Source organism: Physeter macrocephalus, chromosome 11, assembly GCF_002837175.3.
Source record: "Physeter macrocephalus isolate SW-GA chromosome 11, ASM283717v5, whole genome shotgun sequence".
In the NCBI taxonomy this organism is placed as follows: domain Eukaryota; kingdom Metazoa; phylum Chordata; class Mammalia; order Artiodactyla; family Physeteridae; genus Physeter; species Physeter macrocephalus.
This window is the reverse complement of record NC_041224.1, coordinates 69601857-69620907: the sequence shown is the minus strand read 5'-3', so window position 1 is coordinate 69620907 and position 19051 is coordinate 69601857. Positions and strand designations below refer to the sequence as shown.

The 19051-nt window shown below is 51.5% G+C and overlaps 1 protein-coding gene across 1 annotated transcript in view; it reads left to right on the top strand.

Annotated features, from left to right (window-relative positions):
- The window catches only part of LOC102976759 (OTU domain-containing protein 7A), a 191954-nt gene extending 173134 nt beyond the window's left edge, over window positions 1-18820 (top strand). Inside the window, exons 10-12 of the mRNA XM_055088162.1 lie at window positions 15652-15766; window positions 15941-16025; window positions 17387-18820. Of these exons, the coding sequence (XP_054944137.1) occupies window positions 15652-15766; window positions 15941-16025; window positions 17387-18820 (1634 nt within the window). The remainder of the gene's footprint in view (window positions 1-15651; window positions 15767-15940; window positions 16026-17386) is intronic.
- The last annotated feature ends 231 nt before the right edge of the window (window positions 18821-19051 follow it).

Genomic DNA, 19051 nt, shown 5'->3' with positions numbered 1-19051 from the left:
GTCCCAAAGCCAGGCCTGTCCCCTGATCCTTAAATGTTGCTTCAAAGATAAACCTAAAGGCCTTGACTGGCTCCCTTCCTGGCCACCATTAGTGCCCAGCATCTCCCTGAAACGACCTGCCATGGGCAGGAGGAACAGAGCAGACATTGTCCAGGGTGCCATCACCAGAGGAAGCCTACCCCAGGGTTCCTGTGGGGCACTGTCCTACCTTCCAGCCCGACGGTAGAGGCTGTCGGGGGCTTTCTGCAAATACCAGATCCTAGTAATTCTGCCCTTGTTACCCAGTGGTTGAGGATGGTGGGGAGAAGCTGAGAAGACGTCAGGAACCTGCTCAGGGAACAGACTCAGCCTCTCTTCTCAGCCTTTATGATGCCAAGAAAATGGAAGCAACCACAGAAGGCCATGATATTAGCCCCCAAAAGAAGATAGTTCAGAATAGCATTGGGCTGCATGGGGCTCAAAGGAGAAAATGGCTGCTGCTGCTGCTTCTCTAACAGGGAGTCCTGAGGTAGGTGGTCCAGGGCTGGTGCATCAGCTCTAGACATTCTCAGGTACTCAGGCTCCAGCCTCCCCCTGCTCCACCATCCTTATCGTGTGGTTTCAGCCTTATGGTCATAGAATAGGTGCTGCAGCTCCAGGCATCACATCCATATTCCAGGCTGGACCAAATGCCTCTCTTCTTGAAACTCTGTCATTTCAGTTGGGAAGAACACCTTCCCTCAGGACTCATGCTGGCATCTTACTAAGGCTGAGCTCCATACTTGCAGTTTCCTGGCTTCAGAGCAGCCTGAGAAGCGAGTGCAGTGGAGGAAGAAGGGGGTGAGGTGGTGGGTGGGGGTTCAGTGAGCCAGCTCTGAATCAGGGAGGTGATGTGATGTTTCCAGGCAGTTCCATCTGGACTCTCCTCTTTATTTCACCAGCAATGACCACTCATCTGGGGAAGGGCAAAAGTGCAAAAATGAGTTCTTTACCAACTTGGGTCCTCATCTGGAAATAAACCACGTTGGCTGTCAGGCTCTCAATCCCCTAAAAAGCGGTAGTGCGTGAGGCTGTCAGTGCTGTGCTCCTTAGGAGAAAAGCCACTCTCTTTCAACGCAGAGAGAGAAGCAGCCTTGCTCTCAGGGCCGCCGTGTACCGCCCGTGGATGTCAGGTTCCGGGCTGCCCTGGTGAGGGTGGCGCATGCGCCTTGCGGTCCTGGCCGTTGCCACGCCCCCAGAGGAGGAAGAGCAGGGGCGGGGGCGGTCCTGCGGAGGGACAGACCTGGCGCCACGCGGCTTACTTGATGGCACGTTCCTGTGCCCCCCCCCCCACATCTAAATGCCACCAGGAAGTTTCATGCTCAGAGGCTTTCTCTCCTAGAGCCCTGGTTCTGTACCAGGACCCCACCCCCACCCCAAAGCGGGCAGGACCCTTCTGACCCTGCTGAACTGAGACCTCGGCCTGGCCCGGGGCTTTTCACTCTGCCTTCCAGAAAGTCTCCAGCTCTGTGCCTTCAAGCTGCGTTGCACTCTGCCCCCAGGGAGCCTCCCAGGAAGCTCTTTACAGACACTAAGGTCACCACCCCCATAGCATCCTTGCCTACGAGGACCAAGGATGCTCAGTGAGAGGAAAGGTAGTGGGAAACCATCCTCTTCCTTCCTGCCCTTCCCTGCCGTGCGGGGCTTCCATCCGTTCACAGGGCTTCCTGGTTGCAGGTTAGAGCCCCTTCGACCACAGGTCACCAAAACCCAACTCGACATGGCTCAGAGAGGAAGAGGGCTGGTTGTCACACACACCACACTCTCAACATTGTGGGGCTGGCAGGCCCCCCCGGGGCAGGTGCGGCGTTTCAGGAATGTTGGAGATGACCAGGCCCCTCCATCCCGCCTGCAGCCTCCTCACCTTCTGTTCCAGGCAAGCCCCTGCTGCCATCCCCTGCTGCAAGCAGGTCCTGTTTGCCCCCAAACTCTGCTGTCTAAGAGCATGGCCAGATCTGAGGCAGGAAGTATACACAAAGATCCTATCGCATCTTGTCCTGGAAGAAACAAGGCATCTTCAAAGACCGCGAGGGTGGTGTCAGAAGGGCTTCTGGGCTGATGGACGAGGCTCCCGCAGGACAAGAGGGACAGTGAGGATCATCACTGGAAGGAATAGAAACATGAAGTTGCTGCGGTCCATGAATTCATAATGATGCTCGGGGAAAGCCTCCCTCATCAGCTCTGCAGGAAGCTCAGGTCCACCACCTTGGAAACATAAAAAGCAGGAACGTATCAGGCGAGATCCTGCGTTTCCTTGGTGAACTAGTGAGGGGAACTTTCTCTGAGTTCAGGTACCCTGGCTTGTCATGAAGGGAGAGGTGTTGGTAAGGGCTGAATTCATGTGTTGAAGAGCTAACCCCCAGGCCTCAGGCTGCGACTGTATTTGGAGATGGGGTTTTCAGAGGAGTAATTAAAATACAATGAGGTGATTAGGGTGGACCCCCATCCACTGTGACTGGTGGTCTTATAAGAAGAGGAGGTTAGGACACAGACACACACGGAGAGGAGATTGCAGGAGGACACAGAGAAGACAGTCACCTGCAAGCCAAGGAGAGAGGCCTCAAAAAGAAACAACTCTGCTGACACTTTGTCCTTGGACTTCTAGCCTCCAGACTGTAAGAGAATAAATGTCTGCTCTTTAAGCCCCTCACTCTGTGTTCCACTGTTACGGCCGCCCGAGCAAACCAATTCAGACAGAATGAGAATACCAGGTTATTGAAGCCCATGGGAATGAATGAGAACCTGCCATGTTTCTCATTATTTCTGGCTCAGTTCATCATTGTCACCTTCTTGACCAGCGGATGCTGCGTTCAGATCCATCAGGGGCCTGGTCAGAGTGTGTGAGCTCCCCACCCCTCAGCAGCTCATGCGTGGGGGTCCTGGGACCTGTTGTAGCTGGTGGTGGATTTTTTACAAAGTAATATTCTGCAAGCTCTGTAGATCCAGGTCCCAGCAGATGTTTGGAACGTGGCCAGTCTCACAACTCCTCTCCAGGGGAAGGGGTGGTCCCACTGGGAGGTCCAGCAGAACAAAGAGCAGGACCACTGTATGCATGGTCGAGAGCCCCCAAATCCTGCCGTGGGCGCCAGCTGCTCTGAGAGCAAGGTCTGGGTCTGGGGATGAGCAGCTGGCCCGTGGTCCAGGGGACAGGCTGTGGACGGGCTCCAGCTCTCCTGTGTACACCCGCACGGGCCTGAGCCATGGGGAGGTTCCTTCAAAAAGTATTCACTGTGATAGCACACTTGTGAGAGTGACAGTACCGGACAGCTCACACCTGGCATGGTAAGAGCTTGGAGTTGAATTCCTTCCTTCCCGGGGTCAGCCAGGCCTCAGGCATGGGTCTGAGCGGAGCTGAGCCTCACCAGGTGAGCTGGGCCCCAGAGACAGCTCATAAGTGGCCATAACAAGCTCTGCTACCAGGTGCCCCAAACTCAGGGACTGGTGTCCTCAGACTGGAGGCCTTTAGGAAGGAGGGCCGGGGGACGGTGGGGCTCTTTGTCATGCACCTGCTGGCCCCATCGGTTCCCTTGCCTGCAGCCCTCCTTCAGTGCAGCAGACAAGAAAACAGAGTCCCAGCCTGTGCCCTCAGCTCGGCTAGGAGAGGGACTAAGAAAGTACAGTAACACCAGTTTCTAGGATGGAACTGGACATCATTCTCTGAAGCCAAGATAAGAGACTCTCAGACCACAGCTGGGCCCAGGCTCAGGACCGAGCCACCAGGCCTGTGGTCTCGGAGCCTGGGGAGGAGGCAGGGATGTGGGACACAGAGCCTCAAGGTCCAGGGCACCTGCTGGTCCCCCACTGCCAAGCAGAGCCGTCACCCTGCCCCAAGCAGAGGACACCTTGTGGAGGGTGCCTCCCCACCCCGGACCTCCCAGCACCCTGGGATGGAGGCTGACAGGTACAGTCATCACAGGTCCAGAGAGAGCAGCTGTCTTGTTCTTGCATCTGAGGAACGATGTTCTGGGAGCCTCAGAACGAGACAAAGTGTGTTGTAGAATGTGACATGGGACTGCCTTCTTCCTGCCACTCCCTTCCTTCTGCTTGGCCCAGTGCGTCTCATCTGAATGTGTCCAAGCTCCTGGCGGCTTAAAAATTCCATACGGTGTCCTTTAAACCTCTCGTCCTTCCCTGTGTTGAAACTATGTTGGGAAAGAACCCACTGCTCCCTTACAGCTCTTTCTGCCTCCCCCGCCGCCCCTCACCTGCCGCTGCTGAGATTGGCCGGCTTCTAGGAAGAACCCCACTGTGTCCTGCAGGCTGGGGTGCCCGTGGGGAGAAGGCAGGGCTTGCTTGCAGTGGGCAGGCTTGGGCTGGAGGGATTGGTCAGGTGTGGGCAAGCTGAGTGGGCAAGGCTTTGCCAGCACATTTTGGGACTTTTTGTAAATAACAGTTACCCGTACTTTCGTGGTAACTTCCACAGATGATTGATGGTCCCCTGCTTTCTCCACGGGGAGGATGTTAGTCCTTTGCCCCCAGGACACCTGGACCCTAGTTCTGCAGCTTGCAGGAAGGATCCTCCCATGCCCACAGCTTGGTGCCCATGGCCTCCCTGTGCCACGTCCTCAGATGGCTCTGCAAAACTCAGACCTGGGCTGAGTCTGCACTCCACAGTCACGCCAGTACTTGCAGGCACTTCCTGTGTGCAGGCCTGGTCTAGGTCCTTTCCAAGGGCAACACTTGACCCTCTGCATGTTCTGTGCCCACTTGACAGAGGAGGACACTGAGGAAGGAGGGCCATCCCCAGGGAATGGTCACAGCCAGTGAAGGGTCACTAGGGCAGGTTAGTAGGGTGGATGGTGCGACTTCCAAAAAGGAGACTTGGCCAAAGAGGGTGATAAGCGGAGAACAGGCATCTCCCAGAGACAAGGTCCGGGAAGTGGTACCCAAGCCAAAGTTTGCTTGGGATATAACAGCAACTCACACCTGGTGACTTAGGGACCTTCAGGATGGGAGAAGGGAGGGGTGCCTCGCTTCCTGGGAGATGTTAATACCATCTGTTTCTATTATATATATATATAGTAATTATTTCAATAGTTTTTCCTCCTAAATGCAAACAGCCTGAGAGCCTCTGGGGCACATCCAGGGGCCACATGGGGGTCAGGGTGCCCTCACGGTGTCCCTGTGCCTTCCCTAGGGGTTCCCGCTCAGGTGACCCACAGAGCCGCGTTCTGCAGCCTCTAAAGAACCAACTGGTCACAGACGGAGGAGGGGATGCTGATGTGAACAAGGGGCTTGGACAGTGATGCCCACGCAGCTGTCAGACAGCTCTGAAGGCTGAGACCGACATCCACGGATGATCACACCAGAGTTTGTAGTTTATTTACTGGAAACAGACTCAACACACCCAAAATGTGATATTTGAAAAAAAAAAAAGTTTTTGCAAGAGCAGCCTGAAACTTTATCTCTTGCCACTTAGAAACAACACCCCGCGTTTACAAAACTGAGCAATTTGGGAATTTTGTGGAGCCAAACAGAATAACCCCACACTACAGGACATGAACTCTGTATTCAATCTGTTATTTTATGCACAGCTCATAGTTAAATTAAATGCCAATCTATATTTTATGATTTTCCGAACCATATATAATGTGACATTTCATTTCCAGTCTATTTGATGACAAACTGTGCTTTTTCTTACAGGATTGATTTATAATAAACAGCACCTATCTCCTATTAAGTAGAAATTGGTCTTAACAGACTATGAATATTATTAAATATTCCATTTAAATGGATTTTATAATATAATTTTGTTAATATAGCTATCTAAAATAAAGTGATTTTTACTTAAAAATCACTTCTTTATCATATTCTAATCAAACTGGCCCATCTGTGGACCTGTCTGAATACAATAATGGAGGAATTACGTACCAACCCACCTGTTACTGGACATTATAAGAATCAGATGAACTCATGTAGCAAGAAGACTTGTAGAAACCAGAAAGTGCCTAAAAAATGCAAATTCCCTGCATTGGCTTTGCAATCAGCCTCCTTCCTCTTCAGCCACTTTCTAGGCTTGCAGTTTGCCACTAAAAGACACACTCAGCGTGGGCGTGCAGAGCCAACTTGCCTCCTCGCGTGGTCTGCAGGCAGCCTTGCTGGACCGCTCGCCCCGTTCCTTTGCTGCTCCTGCTGTAGCCTCGAGCGTGGCCCCTGGAGGCCTGGGCCACACCCGCAAAGGCCCCTCACTGTTGGAGAAGAGGAGGAGTCTCTGGGGGCATCCAAACTCTTAGCTCAGACCCTGCACCCCAGGGCCCGGGGACCAGACGAGGGGTGTCATCTTTGACATTGTTGGTTCTTGACCCAAGAATATCTCGAAGGGCCCCTACGTGACCAGGAGCCATGTGTGGAACTTCAAGGCCGTGAGCTCTGTCCTGGCCTTGCAGGGGGACGCGAATTCAGAGAGCTGGGTCTTGCTGATCAAATGCCCAAGAGTCCAGTTGTCCACCAACACCTGCGTCACCCCAAGGACCATCAGCTCTGGAGCCTGAGACTCAGTTCCAGAGGGATGCCAGCTGTGCTCATCTACATGGAAAAACTGGCCAAGGGTCTTTCACAAGGAAATTGGGGCCTGGAGAGATGAGGGAGCAGGAGGCACAGACACAGGCTCCCCCAGGCCTCCCCAAGGTGTCTAAGCCACAGAAAGAGTGGCCCCAGGAGCACCCCCAGCCGCCATCTCCCCGACTCCTGAATCAGCCCAGCCCCCATCTCCAAATGAAGTGCCGTCTCTCCCTCAGTCTGCCCCAGGCTCCCTGTGGACCTGCAGGCTTCTGATGGGTGGTGTCAGAACAGGACATGGCCTTCATCAATCCTCCTGCAGAAGAGAATGGAAACAGCCCCAGGCACCTGTCCTGTCCCTGGACATGGGGAGGGAAACTCTTGGTCAGCCAGCGTGACAGCCTGCTTCTGCTGTCCGAGAAGCCCCCCTCAACACCGTCCCCCAGGCCTGCGTCTGATGCATGAGAGGACATGTATCCAGAAGAAATGGCCGGCTTCCTGATAACCTAAGTCCACTCAGAGAATTGTCTCTGGGGACGTTTTTCTGGGGAAAGGGTCTGTGGGAAAGAAAGCATCCCGATCAGAGCCTAGTGGGTGGTCTGGAGCATGAGGCCATGGGCAGCTCATCGAGCAGGAACTCACCACTTTCCTTGCATTTGTGGAGGGGACAGGGCTGCCATTGCTTTGCACCTCGAGGTCTCATGAAGCAAAGCCTCATAAAGCGAGTCTGATTTTTCCCAGAGGCGCAAGGATGCAAGGTTCTCGCCCAGCCAGGGACTCTACGTCAGGCCCACTGGAGGTTATTCTCAGGCACTGGTGAGCCAAAGCCAAGGCCGCCGTGGGGGTGGGAGCAGGGAGAGGAGAAGGATGACAAGAAGGAACCACCTTTCAGAGGCTCCTGTTCTTCACTGGCCAGATCCTGGGTGTCTTGAAGCCAGATGTCTTGTCTTTCTCATCTTTGTGTCTCCAGCACCAAGATACCTGGGAGGCAATTAAATGTTGAATGAATAAATGAATGAATGAACGAGATTAGATGCTCACGATCTACTAATTTCAGATAATTCAAAAAAAGCCAGGGTGACACAGTAGTGGAAGACAAAGTACACATTGTGGAGTAAGGCAGACTTGCTTTTCAATCACAGCTCCAGCTTTGGCTTGGAGTCACTTATGTACCAGAGTTTCACTTCCTCTTCTGTAAAATTGGAGCAAAAATCCTGTAGCTGGTGTAAGACTTGTAAGTAATGAATATAGAGCTCCCGACACAGTACCTGGTATTGACGGAGAGTTAGACACAGAGATCAATGGAACAGAATATAGAACCCAGGAATAACCCCACAAAATATGATTTTGACAGAGAACAAAATAAATTCAATAGAGGATGGATAGTCTTTTCAAACAAATGGTGATGAAGTGATTGGACATCCATAAGCAAAAAAAAAAAAAAAAACTTAAACCCAAGCCTCATTTATACAAAAATTAACTCAAAAAAAAAAAAAAAAAAAAAAAAAACTTAAACCCAAGCCTCATTTATACAAAAATTAACTCAAAATTAACCATAAAGTAAATGTAAAATGCACAACTATGGACCTAGAGGTAGGTGAAGAGTTGGGTTTTTTTAATATAAATTTATTTTTTTATTCATTTATTTTTGGCTGCATCGAGTCTTCGTTGCTGCGCGCGGGCTTTCTCTAGTTGCGGCGCACAGGGGCTACTCTTCATTGCAGTGTGCGGGCTTCTCACTGCAGTGGCTTCTCTTGTTGCGGAGCACAGGCTCTAGGCCTGAGGGCTTCAGTAGTTGTGGCACGCAGGCTCAGTAGTTGTGGCTCGCAGGCTGTAGAGCACAGGCTCAGTAGTTGTGGCACACGGGCTTTGCTGCTCCGTGGCATGTGGGATCCTCCCGGACCAGGGATCGAACCCGTGTCCCCTGCATTGTCAGGCAGATTCTCAAACACTGCACCACCAGGGAAGCCCCAAGAGTTCTTATATATGTGTCCTGTTTGTTCTGTGTCTCTGGAGGTCCCTGACTGATAGAACCACCAATCTGTTCTTCATCTCTAGAATTTTGTCATTTCCAGCATGCTGCATAACTGGAATCATACAGAGAATGCAGTCTTTGGGGATTGGAATGATACAAAAAAAAAGATGAAATTAGTAACTTGGACCTCTGCTCTGCAAAGAGAGAAAGAGAAAAGGAGGGGGGGGACAGGAAGGGAGAGAAGGAAGAAAGAAGGAAAGACAAGTTATAGACTGGGAGAAAATATTTGAAAACCACATATCAGCAAAGGACTTACATCTAAAATATACAAAGAACCCTCAAAACTCAATCACAAAAAAAAATCTCCAAACCATCCAAATAAAAAATGGGAAAAGACATGAACAGACATTTTACCAAAGAGGATATACGGATGGCAAATAAGCACATGAAAAGATGGTCAACATTAGAACCACTGTAAGACGTCACTACACACCTATCAGAATGACTAAAATCTTAAAATTTGACAACACCAAATGCTGGAGAGGATGTGGAATAACCAGATTGCTCCTATATTGCTGGTGAGAATGTAAAAATGGTTCAGTCACTCTGGAAAACAGTTTGGCAGCTTCTTATAAAAGTAAACATCACTTACCGTATAACCTAGCAATTGTAATCCTGGTTATTTATCCCAGAAAAATGAAAAGTTATGTTCACACAAAAGCCTGTACACAAATGTTTATAGCCACTTTATTTGTAATATCCAAAAACTGGAAACAACCCAAATGTCTTTCCCGGGTGCACGGTTCAACATACTGTCTATACCACAGAATCCTACTCAGCAATAAAAATGAATGACTATGACTCAGGCAATTACTTGGGTGGATCTCAAGGGAATTATGCTGAAGGGAAAAAACCAATCCCCAAAGACTGCATTCTGTATGATTCTAGATCTATAACATTCTTGAAATGACAAAGTTATAGAGGTGGAAAACAGATTAGTGGTTCTGTTAGTCAGGGATCTCCAGAGAAACAGAACCTATGGGATACATACAGATATATACATAAGAGGAGATTTATTATAGGAATTTGTTCACATTAATTATGGAGGCCAAGCTCTACCATCTGCTGACTGCAAGCTGAAGAACCAGGAAAGCCAGTGGTGTAATTCAGTCTGAGTCCAAACACCCAAGAACCAGTAGCACCGATGTCTGAGGGCAGGAGAAGATCAATGTCCCAGCTCAAACAAAGAGAGCAAATTCCTCCTTCCTTGGCTCTTTTGTGCTATTCGAACCCTCCATGGAATGGATGCTGCCTGCCCATGTTGGTGAGGGCAGTTCTCTGTACCCAGTCTATCAATTCCAGTGCTAATCTTTACCAGGACCACCTCCCAGACACACCCAGACATTATGTGTACCAGCTGTCTGGACATCCCCTAGCCCAGGCAAGTTGATACATAACATTAACCATCACAGCTGGTGGACAGGGATTAGGGACCGATTTAGAAGCACACTGTTTAAATTGCAAATAGTTGAGGATTCTCCAAATATCTTTCTTGGTTATGGGTACATAGTTTTATTTAGTTATGGTCTGAGAACAAACTTTTTATGATTTCTATTCTTTTAAATCTGTGAAGGTTGGCTAAGAATATGTTCCACCTTGGTGAATATTCCACGGGGTCTTGAAAAGAATGCGTGTTCTGCTGTTGTTGGGTTCCACAAATGTCCATTAATTCAAGGTCTCTGATGACAGTTCAGTTTTCTATATCTTTGCTGATTTTCTGTCTAATTGTTCTGTCATTTCCTAAGGGAAAAGTGGCAGTCTCCATCCATAACGAATGTGTCTTTCTCCTTTCATTTTTGTATTTGCTTCATTTACTCTGAAGCCCATGCACACATGTAAGATTGTGATAGCTTCATGGAGAATTGTAATGTTCTTCTATATCTTTGGTAACAGGCCTTGCACTGGAGTCACTCCAGTTTTTTTTTTATTAGTATCTTTTAACCTATGTATGTCTTCATATTTAAAATGGATTTCTTACAGTCAGTATATACTTGAGTTTTGCTTTTATATCCAATCTGACAATGTCATTTATTAATTGCTACATTTTAACTACTTACGTTTAATGGTAGCTTTTTTCTATTTGTTCCATCTGTTTTTTGTTCTTTTTTTCTCTTTCCCTGTCTCCTTTTTCTTACTTTTTAATTTAATTTTTATTGGAGTATAGTTGACTTACAATGTTGTGTTAGGTTCAGATGTACAGCAAAGTGAATCAGTTATACATATACATATATCCACTCTTTTTTAGATTCTTTTCTCATATAAGCCATTACAGAGTACTGAGTAGAGTTCCCTATGGTGTACAGTAGGTCCTTATTAGTTATCTATTTTATATATAGTAGTGTGTATATGTCAATCCCAATCTCCCAATTTATCCCTCCCCTGCCTTTACCCCCTGGTAACCACAGATTTGTTTTCTACATCTGTAACTCTATTTCTGTTTTGTGCATAAGTTCATTTGTACCCTTTTTTTAGATTTCACATATAAGTGATATCACATGGTATTTGTCTTTCTCTGTCTGACTTACTTCACTCAGTATGACAATCTCTAGGTCCATCACATTGCTGCAAATGGCATTATTTAGTTCTTTTTTATGGCTAATATTCCATTGTATATATGTACCACATCTTCTTTATCCATTTTTCTATTGATAGACATTTGATTGCTTCTATGTCTTGGCTATTGCAAATAGTGCTGCTATGAACGTTGAGATGCATGGTATCTTTTTGAATTATGGTTTTCTCCGGATATATGCCCAGGAGTGGGATTGCTGGATCATATGGTATTGAGTTGGCCAAAACATTCGTTTGGGTTTTTCCAAACATCTTATGGAAAAACCCAAACGAACGTTTTGGCCAACCCAATAGTTCTACTTTTAGTTTTTTAAGGATCTTTCGCTTCTTTCATTGATGTTAATTGAGCTTCTTAATGGTTCCATTTATCTCCACTGTTGATTGACTATTATACCTGTATTTTTAATTATTAGTGATTTCCCTAGGGTTTACAGTGAACATCTTTAATTACTGAGACTGTTTTCAAGTAACATTCTACTTCATGTGTTGTATACAGATCTCATGACAATGTATTCCCAACCCCTCCCTCCCATCATCCTCTGGGCTATTATCATCAAGCTCTTTACTTTTACATGTGCTGTAAACACATAATACACTACTGCTCTCTTTGCCTTACTTCTCTCTTAGAGTAATTAAAAGGAAGAAAACTGAATTTTATTTTCAAATTCATTTATTCTATTTCCATCACTTTTCATTTCTTTGTGTAAATCCAAGTTTCTACTGGGAACATACTCTTCCCCTTAAAGAATTTCGTTTAACATTTCTTAGTGCAGGTATTCAGAGGATGAGTTTTCTCATTTTTGTCTGAGAAAGTTCTCCTTCGTGCTTCAGAGATATTTTTGCTGTGTATAGAATTCTGGATTAGCAGGGTTTTTTCATCCAGCACTTTAAAGATATAACTCCATTGTCTTCTGTCTTACCTGTTTTATCATGAGAGGTCTGCTGTGATCCTTAGAATTGTTTCTCTGTATGTAATGTGTCTTCTTCCCCTGCTGCCTTCAAGATTTTCTGTCTTTGGTTTTTAGCAGTTTGAATATACTGTGTATACAGATTTGTTGCTGTTGTTTTTCCTGCTTGTTTTTTTCTTAGCCTCTTTGATCTGTGGTAGAGTTTGTCATTCATTTTGGAAATATTTAGATAAATAATGTCAGCCATTATTTATTTAAATATCTCTTCTTTTTCTTTCTGTCTCTCTTTTCCTTCTGGGATTACACTTACACAGATCTGGTGCTATCTGATACTGCCCCGCCGATCTTGGGTATTCTGTTCTGCAACCCTCCCCCCTTTTTTCTCTTTCTGTTTCAATCTGATTAATGTCTATTGACCTATCTTACTGTTCACAGATTCTTTCCTCAGGTGTGTAAAGTCTACTGATCATCCCCTCAAAGTCATTCTTTACTTCTATTATTGTGTTTTTTTACTTCTAGCATTTCGATTTGACTCTTTCTTACTCTATGATGAAATTAACCATCAAATTCTGCATGGTATCTGCTTTTTCTATTAGAGCCTTCAACCTATTAATCAGTTGTTTTATTTTTTTTAATCTTTATTAAATTTGTTACAATATTGCTTCTATTTAATGTTTTGGTTTTTTGGCCACAAGGCATGTGGGATCTTAGCTCCCTGACCAGGGATCAAACCCGCACCCCCTGCATTGGAAGGCAAAGTTTTAACCACTGGACCACCAGGGAAGTCCCTAATCAGTTATTTTAAATCACGTCCTATAGTTTCGATACCTGTGTCATATCTGTCTTGTTCTGTCACCTGTCTTGTCTCTTGTCAATGTGTTGGTTTTCTCCTGTCTTTTCTTATGCCAAAAATGTTTTGTTGAAAGCTAGCCATCTTGAGTAGAGCAATAAAGACTAAGGTATATCATTTTGATTCCTCCCCTTTTGCTGCATGGGGTTTGGATCAGCCTAATCAGGATCTGATGCTGCCCTGGTTATTCCAGCCTTCAAATTCTTCTAGTTATATCTTGTGTTTACGGTGGGGCTGGTATTTCTCATTGTCTGCTATACCTTTGTGCTGAGCCTCACCTCGGTGAGGGTCTCTCTCCATATTCTTGCCCCTTTTCTAGCAGTAGATTGCTATTACTCACAGCTTGTTAGCCTGGGTGCAGGAGGCAGAGCCCAGAAGGGTAATGTTTCTGTTGCTCTCATTAAGCCTCTATCTTAGGTGAGTGCTGTGTTCCTGGATCTCGGGGGAGGGAGTTGACTGGAAAGGCCCAGTGCCCTAAGACCAACAGTGTGTGTTGGCCTGCTCTCTGCAGTTCCTTCCTTAGTAGATGGGAAAGGTCCGTGAAGGACACTTTCTCAGAATTCTGGCCAGTCTTTTTGTGAGCAACAAGTCAGGTCCCATGGAGAGGGGCCTGCAAGTGCTTGTGAATTTCCCTTATGTCTGTGGCCCCCAAGGTTCTGTATTCTTTCACTAGGCTACACCCTTCCTTTACCAACTTGTTAACAATTTTAGCTGAATTCTTCTTAGTGGGGTCCAGCTTAGTGGGATCCAATTAAGCTCATGTCCATCCCTCCTCAAAAACACCTGTCTTTCCACCTGTGGCTAGCCCGTTGCCTGTGACTTCAGCTCTCAGACGGGTTAAAGGAAAGTTGTGAATCTGCAGTTTGTCTAGCTTGTTATTATACTGGTGGGACATTGCTCCTTCGGCTTTTTAAATCCCAAACAGGAACCAGAGGTCTCCACTCTTTTTTGGAAAATAAGTACTGAAAATTGGTTGCTGCTTCGGTAAGCCTTTGTCCAGACTAGTTTGAGATGATGCCTATATGTTTCCAGGTTAAAAGATAGAAGAGAGTTTTTTCAAAGGGAAAAAAAAAAGGTTGCAGGTTTATTTTGAAACGGTATTCAATCGTAGATTTTATGTATTTATTGTTTATTGATTTGTCTTTTCTGTTTTTGCCATGACTCCCTTGTCATGAATCTTGGGGAAGTGACACCAGATTCATGACCAGCATGGCAGGGGGGTGGGGGGAGGAGTAAGGAGAAGGTAGGGTAAACCCCAGGAAGGAGCAAGGCCTCCTGCATCCTGGAGTGGTGCCTGGGGGCTCAGTGTCCCCAAAGATGGGGCTCTTGGTGCCAAAGGAAAGCAGCGTGTGGGAGGCCCCATGTGTTCAATCAGGCACAGGCAACATCTGGCCACCAGCATAGGAGGAGAGAGGTGCTCCAGGGCCTGAATGGGCAAGGATAAGCCTGAAACAGGGAGACCCCCATCCATGAGCTTTCAGCTCCTAGCCCACTTCCCCCTCTAGAAGGGGGCCCAGCCACACCTGCCTCCTAAGCCAGTGGGACAGCGGAAGCGAGACCTCCCTGTGGAGGCCGCAGCAGGGTCTGAGTGTCACACCTGAAGGTGCACCAGGCCCTGCACCCAAACGTACCAGCCCCAGCGTTTGGGCAGGCTGGCTCCCCAGGCAGCACTCGGGGCAGCACCCAGTGCTCTCTCCACCAGCCACTGGCACGGAGCCCAGCTCCAGCAAAAATAGCAGCTGGCCTGGGGGAGCCCCAGGCTGTGCTACTCTGCTGGGCCCTGATGCTCAGGTGAGGCCTGCAGGGGAGCTTAGTGCAGTCCCCACGCAAGGCTGCTGCCCAGAGGGCAGAAATGGGATGGCTCCCATTCTCTCCCCGCATTCTTTCTACCCCTGACAACAAGAGTAAGCACGTCACTAGGGAGCTGATCCCACCAGGCCCAGAAGCTCCCAGCAGATTCCAGACAAACCTGTAAACAGCAGCCTCCAGCCCAGCCTTTCTGGGCAGGGCCCAGGTTCCCCCAGGGCAAGGGTGTGTTTTGATGAATCCATCCCTGGGTGCAGTGAGGAGCCCATCTCTCCTCCCTGCCTTGTCCACCTACGCGTTCCCTCCTCAGAAGGCTCACTGGTCGGCCCTAGAAAAGCTTGCCAAAGCTCCCTCGGCCTGCTGTTCACCCTCAGGGCACTATCACCACCTGACAGCTGAGTTGTGTGTCGCCTGTTCATCCTGTCGCCAGTACAGGATGTGAGCTCCCTGTGGCAGGGGCCACAGGGTCCATGGGTCCCGCAGCAACACAGACTTGCTGTATGAACTCACGAACGAGCAGATGGGCAGGCAGCCCTCGCTCCGCTTCTCTGGGAGGAGATGGGCGGGCCTGGCCCCAAGCCCCCTCCCGGGTGACCTTACTCAGTGCGCTGTCTGGCCTGGGTCCTTCGTTAGAAACCACAGAAGCAGTAATAGCTGTTTTTTGTCTGCTGCCCAAGGACGGCACCTGCCTTTTGACCCAGGTCAAGCCCAGGTTTCCAACTGCTCTTCAGCATCCACAATAAAGAGGAAACTTTTTAAACTGTTAGTGGTGCGTTTCAAATCTCCGGGCTTAACACCCCTCCTGGAGTAGAGGTCCTGTGTACACCTCCATTCGGTTTCCTCAATCATGGAGACACCTGGTCTCGGTGGCCTTTTCCTGTCTTCCCTGGGGGTCACGGGGACTTCGAGCCTCCCGTCCCCAACCCCGGGCCACCTGGCATGGGTCTCTCTCTTTTGCGTTCCAGCCGTGATCCCCTTGACGGATTCAGAGCACAAGCTGTTGCCTCTGCACTTTGCGGTGGACCCCGGGAAGGACTGGGAGTGGGGGAAAGACGACAATGATAACGCCCGGCTGGCCCAGTAAGACCCTACTCTGTGTGCCCTCCCCTGGCGCCCTACGGGGCGGGCTGTCTCCGGGCTTCCCGGGGAGGGGCTGGGCACGGCGCCCCTGCTCCTCGGGGCTGGCTGGCTGCGCAAGCGGGGTGCGCGCGGGCGAGCTGGGGCGCATCTCACTCGGTGTTCCTCTCTCGACAGCCTGATCCTGTCGCTAGAAGCCAAGCTGAACCTTCTGCACAGCTACATGAATGTGACGTGGATCCGGATCCCCTCTGAGACCCGGGTGAGCCTGGCGCGCGCCGGGACGGACGGCAGGCGCACTCGGCCCGGGGCGAGCAGGCCAAGTGCATCCCAGCCCTGCCCGCGGCCCCGCCGCCCCGCCGCCCCGCCGCCCCGCCGCCCCGCCGCCCCGCCGCCCCGCCGCCCTGGCTCGGCTGCAACGCGAGCCTCTGTGCGCGTGTGTCTGCGAGTCTGGACGTAGGCGCGCGCTCCGGCTTGGGGAGGTTTTGTCCCCTTACTCTCTCCAGAGGAACAGGAATAAACACGCCCACTCAGAAAACAAACCGTAGGCAACTCACAACACAAAACTCTCTCTTGCCGAGACGCGGCCCCGCGGCCCCCCCGCGGCCCCGCGGCCCCCCCGCGGCCCCGGCTCGGCTGCAACGCGAGCCTCTGTGCGCGTGTGTCTGCGAGTCTGGACGTAGGCGCGCGCTCCGGCTTGGGGAGGTTTTGTCCCCTTACTCTCTCCAGAGGAACAGGAATAAACACGCCCACTCAGAAAACAAACCGTAGGCAACTCACAACACAAAACTCTCTCTTGCCGAGATCGGAACACGATGTGCTGACGGAGCAGAATTAACTATAAAACTGTGTGTGGGTCCTTGGAAAAGGCAGGGAACCGAGGGCGCGATTCCTCGGCACCCCCTCCTTTTCTTCTTCTCTCCTCTCTTTTTCTCCCCTCCAGGAGGGGAGGGCTGTGAGAACGGGGGCTGGCGCCCCACTTGGCCCCCTCCCCCAGGGAGGACCCATGCTGGCCCTGCCTCCAGATGCTAAGAGGGATTCGCTTTAAGTATCTGACTGATGTTTTTGTGATCTCAGTAGTGAAGTCCCAGGAAAAGGGATTTGTTTTAAAAAAAAAAAAAGACTACAAATAATTGGTCCTCCCCAGACATAAATTTACTTACCCATAACGTGGGGCTCGTAACGAATGTGTTTTAAGTTTCATGAGGAAAGCAAGGAGGGCAGTGCCCGGCACACAGTACCCAGGACAAACTGGCACTGCTCAGAGTGCTTTGTACTCCAGCGTTTACGTGTATCTAAACTTCACAGGGCTCCCTGAGGCAGGTCCCGATACCCCATGTTACTGAGGGCACGAGTGACAGTCGGTGGCAGTCTGGCTCCAGAGTCCAGCTGCCTGGAGTATGTCATGACGTGGCTGTGGGTGTTCTTTTCTCGCCCCCACGAGGGCTGTGAAGGCAGCAGCTCTAGATCGAGAATCAGGAGACCCTCAGGCTGGGACACAGCTCGGGTTTGGGGCAGTGAGGCTGGAAGCCACACCGCGGCGGCGGGGTCTGCCTCCACCGGCCATGTGGGACCAACTGATCTCTAACCTCCTCCCTTCCCTGCCCTCCCTCTCCCCTGCAGGCCCCTCTGGCGCAGCCGGAGTCCCCGACGGCCTCGGCGGGGGAGGACGTGCAGTCCCTGCCCGACTCGCTGGACTCGGACCGCGACTCGGTGTGCAGCAACTCCAACAGCAATAACGGCAAGAACGGCAAAGACAAGGAGAAGGAGAAGCAGCGCAAGGACAAGGACAAGACCCGCGCGGACTCTGTGGCCAACAAGCTGGGCAGCTTCAGCAAGACGCTGGGCATCAAGCTGAAGAAAAACATGGGCGGCCTGGGCGGCCTGGTGCACGGCAAGATGAGCCGCGCCAACTCCGCCAACGGCAAGCACGGCGACCCGCCCGAGCGCGGCAAGGAGAAGAAGGCCAAGGCGCGCAAGGGCAGCAAGGAGGAGTCGGGCGCCTCGGCGAGCACGTCGCCCTCGGAGAAGACCACGCCGTCGCCCACGGACAAGACGGCGGGCACGTCGCCGGCCGACAAGGGCGGCGGGCCCCGCGGCGACGCCTGGAAGTACAGCACGGACGTGAAGCTGAGCCTCAACATCCTGCGCGCCGCCATGCAGGGCGAGCGCAAGTTCATATTCGCCGGCCTGCTGCTCACTAGCCACCGGCACCAGTTCCACGAGGAGATGATCGGCTATTACCTGACCAGCGCGCAGGAGCGCTTCAGCGCCGAGCAGGAGCAGCGGCGCCGCGACGCCGCCGCCGCCGCCGCTACGGCCAAGCGGCCGCCGCGCAGGCCAGAGGCCGAGGGCGCGCCGGGCCCCGAGCGCGCCTCGCCGGGCCCGACGGCCGGGCCTCCCACGCAGCTGGTGCTCAAGCTCAAGGAGCGCCCGAGCCCCGGGCCGGCGGCGGGCGCGCGGGCGGCGCGGGCAGCGGCGGGCGGCGCAGCCTCCCCGGGCCCTGGCGGCGGCGCGCGGCGCGCGGGTGCCAGCGGACCGGTCCCGGGCCGCAGCCCCCCGGCGCCGGGGCGCCAGAGCGTCATCCACGTGCAGGCGGCGGGCGCGCGGGACGAGACGTGCGCCCCGGCCGTGGGCGCGCTGCGGCCGTGCGCCACTTACCCGCAGCAGAACCGCTCGCTGTCGTCGCAGAGCTACAGCCCGGCCCGCGCCGCTACCCTGCGCACCGTCAACACGGTCGAGTCGCTGGCGCGCGCCGTCCCAATAACCCTGCCCGGCGCGGTGGGGGCGGCGGGCGCGGCCGAGCCCAAGTCGCAGACCTACACCAACGGCTTCGGCGCGGCGCGCGACGGCCTGGAGTTTGCCGACGCCGACGCGCCGGCCGCGCGATCGAACGGTGAGGGCGGCCGGGGCTGCCCCGGCGCGGGGCCGGCGCAGCGGCGCTGCCAGCGCGAGAACTGCGCGTTCTACGGACGCGCCGAGACCGAGCACTACTGCTCGTACTGCTACCGCGAGGAGCTGCGGCGGCGGCGCGAGGCGCGCGCGGCCCGGCCCTGAGCGCGCGCCGCGGCCCCGCCGGCTGGGCTGTCCTCTCCACGCTGTTGGTGTCTCCTCCGCGCCCTGGTCCACCGGGAGGCCGGCGATCCTCTGTCCGTGCTGTGTACGTGTTTGGTCAAACGTTCCTAATGGTGCCTGAACCTACACTGACGCCACTCAGGTAGTAGACGGATAGGAAACAAGTCATACTGTTGGAAGTGGGTGTGCTAGCTAGCATCTGCCTCGTACCTG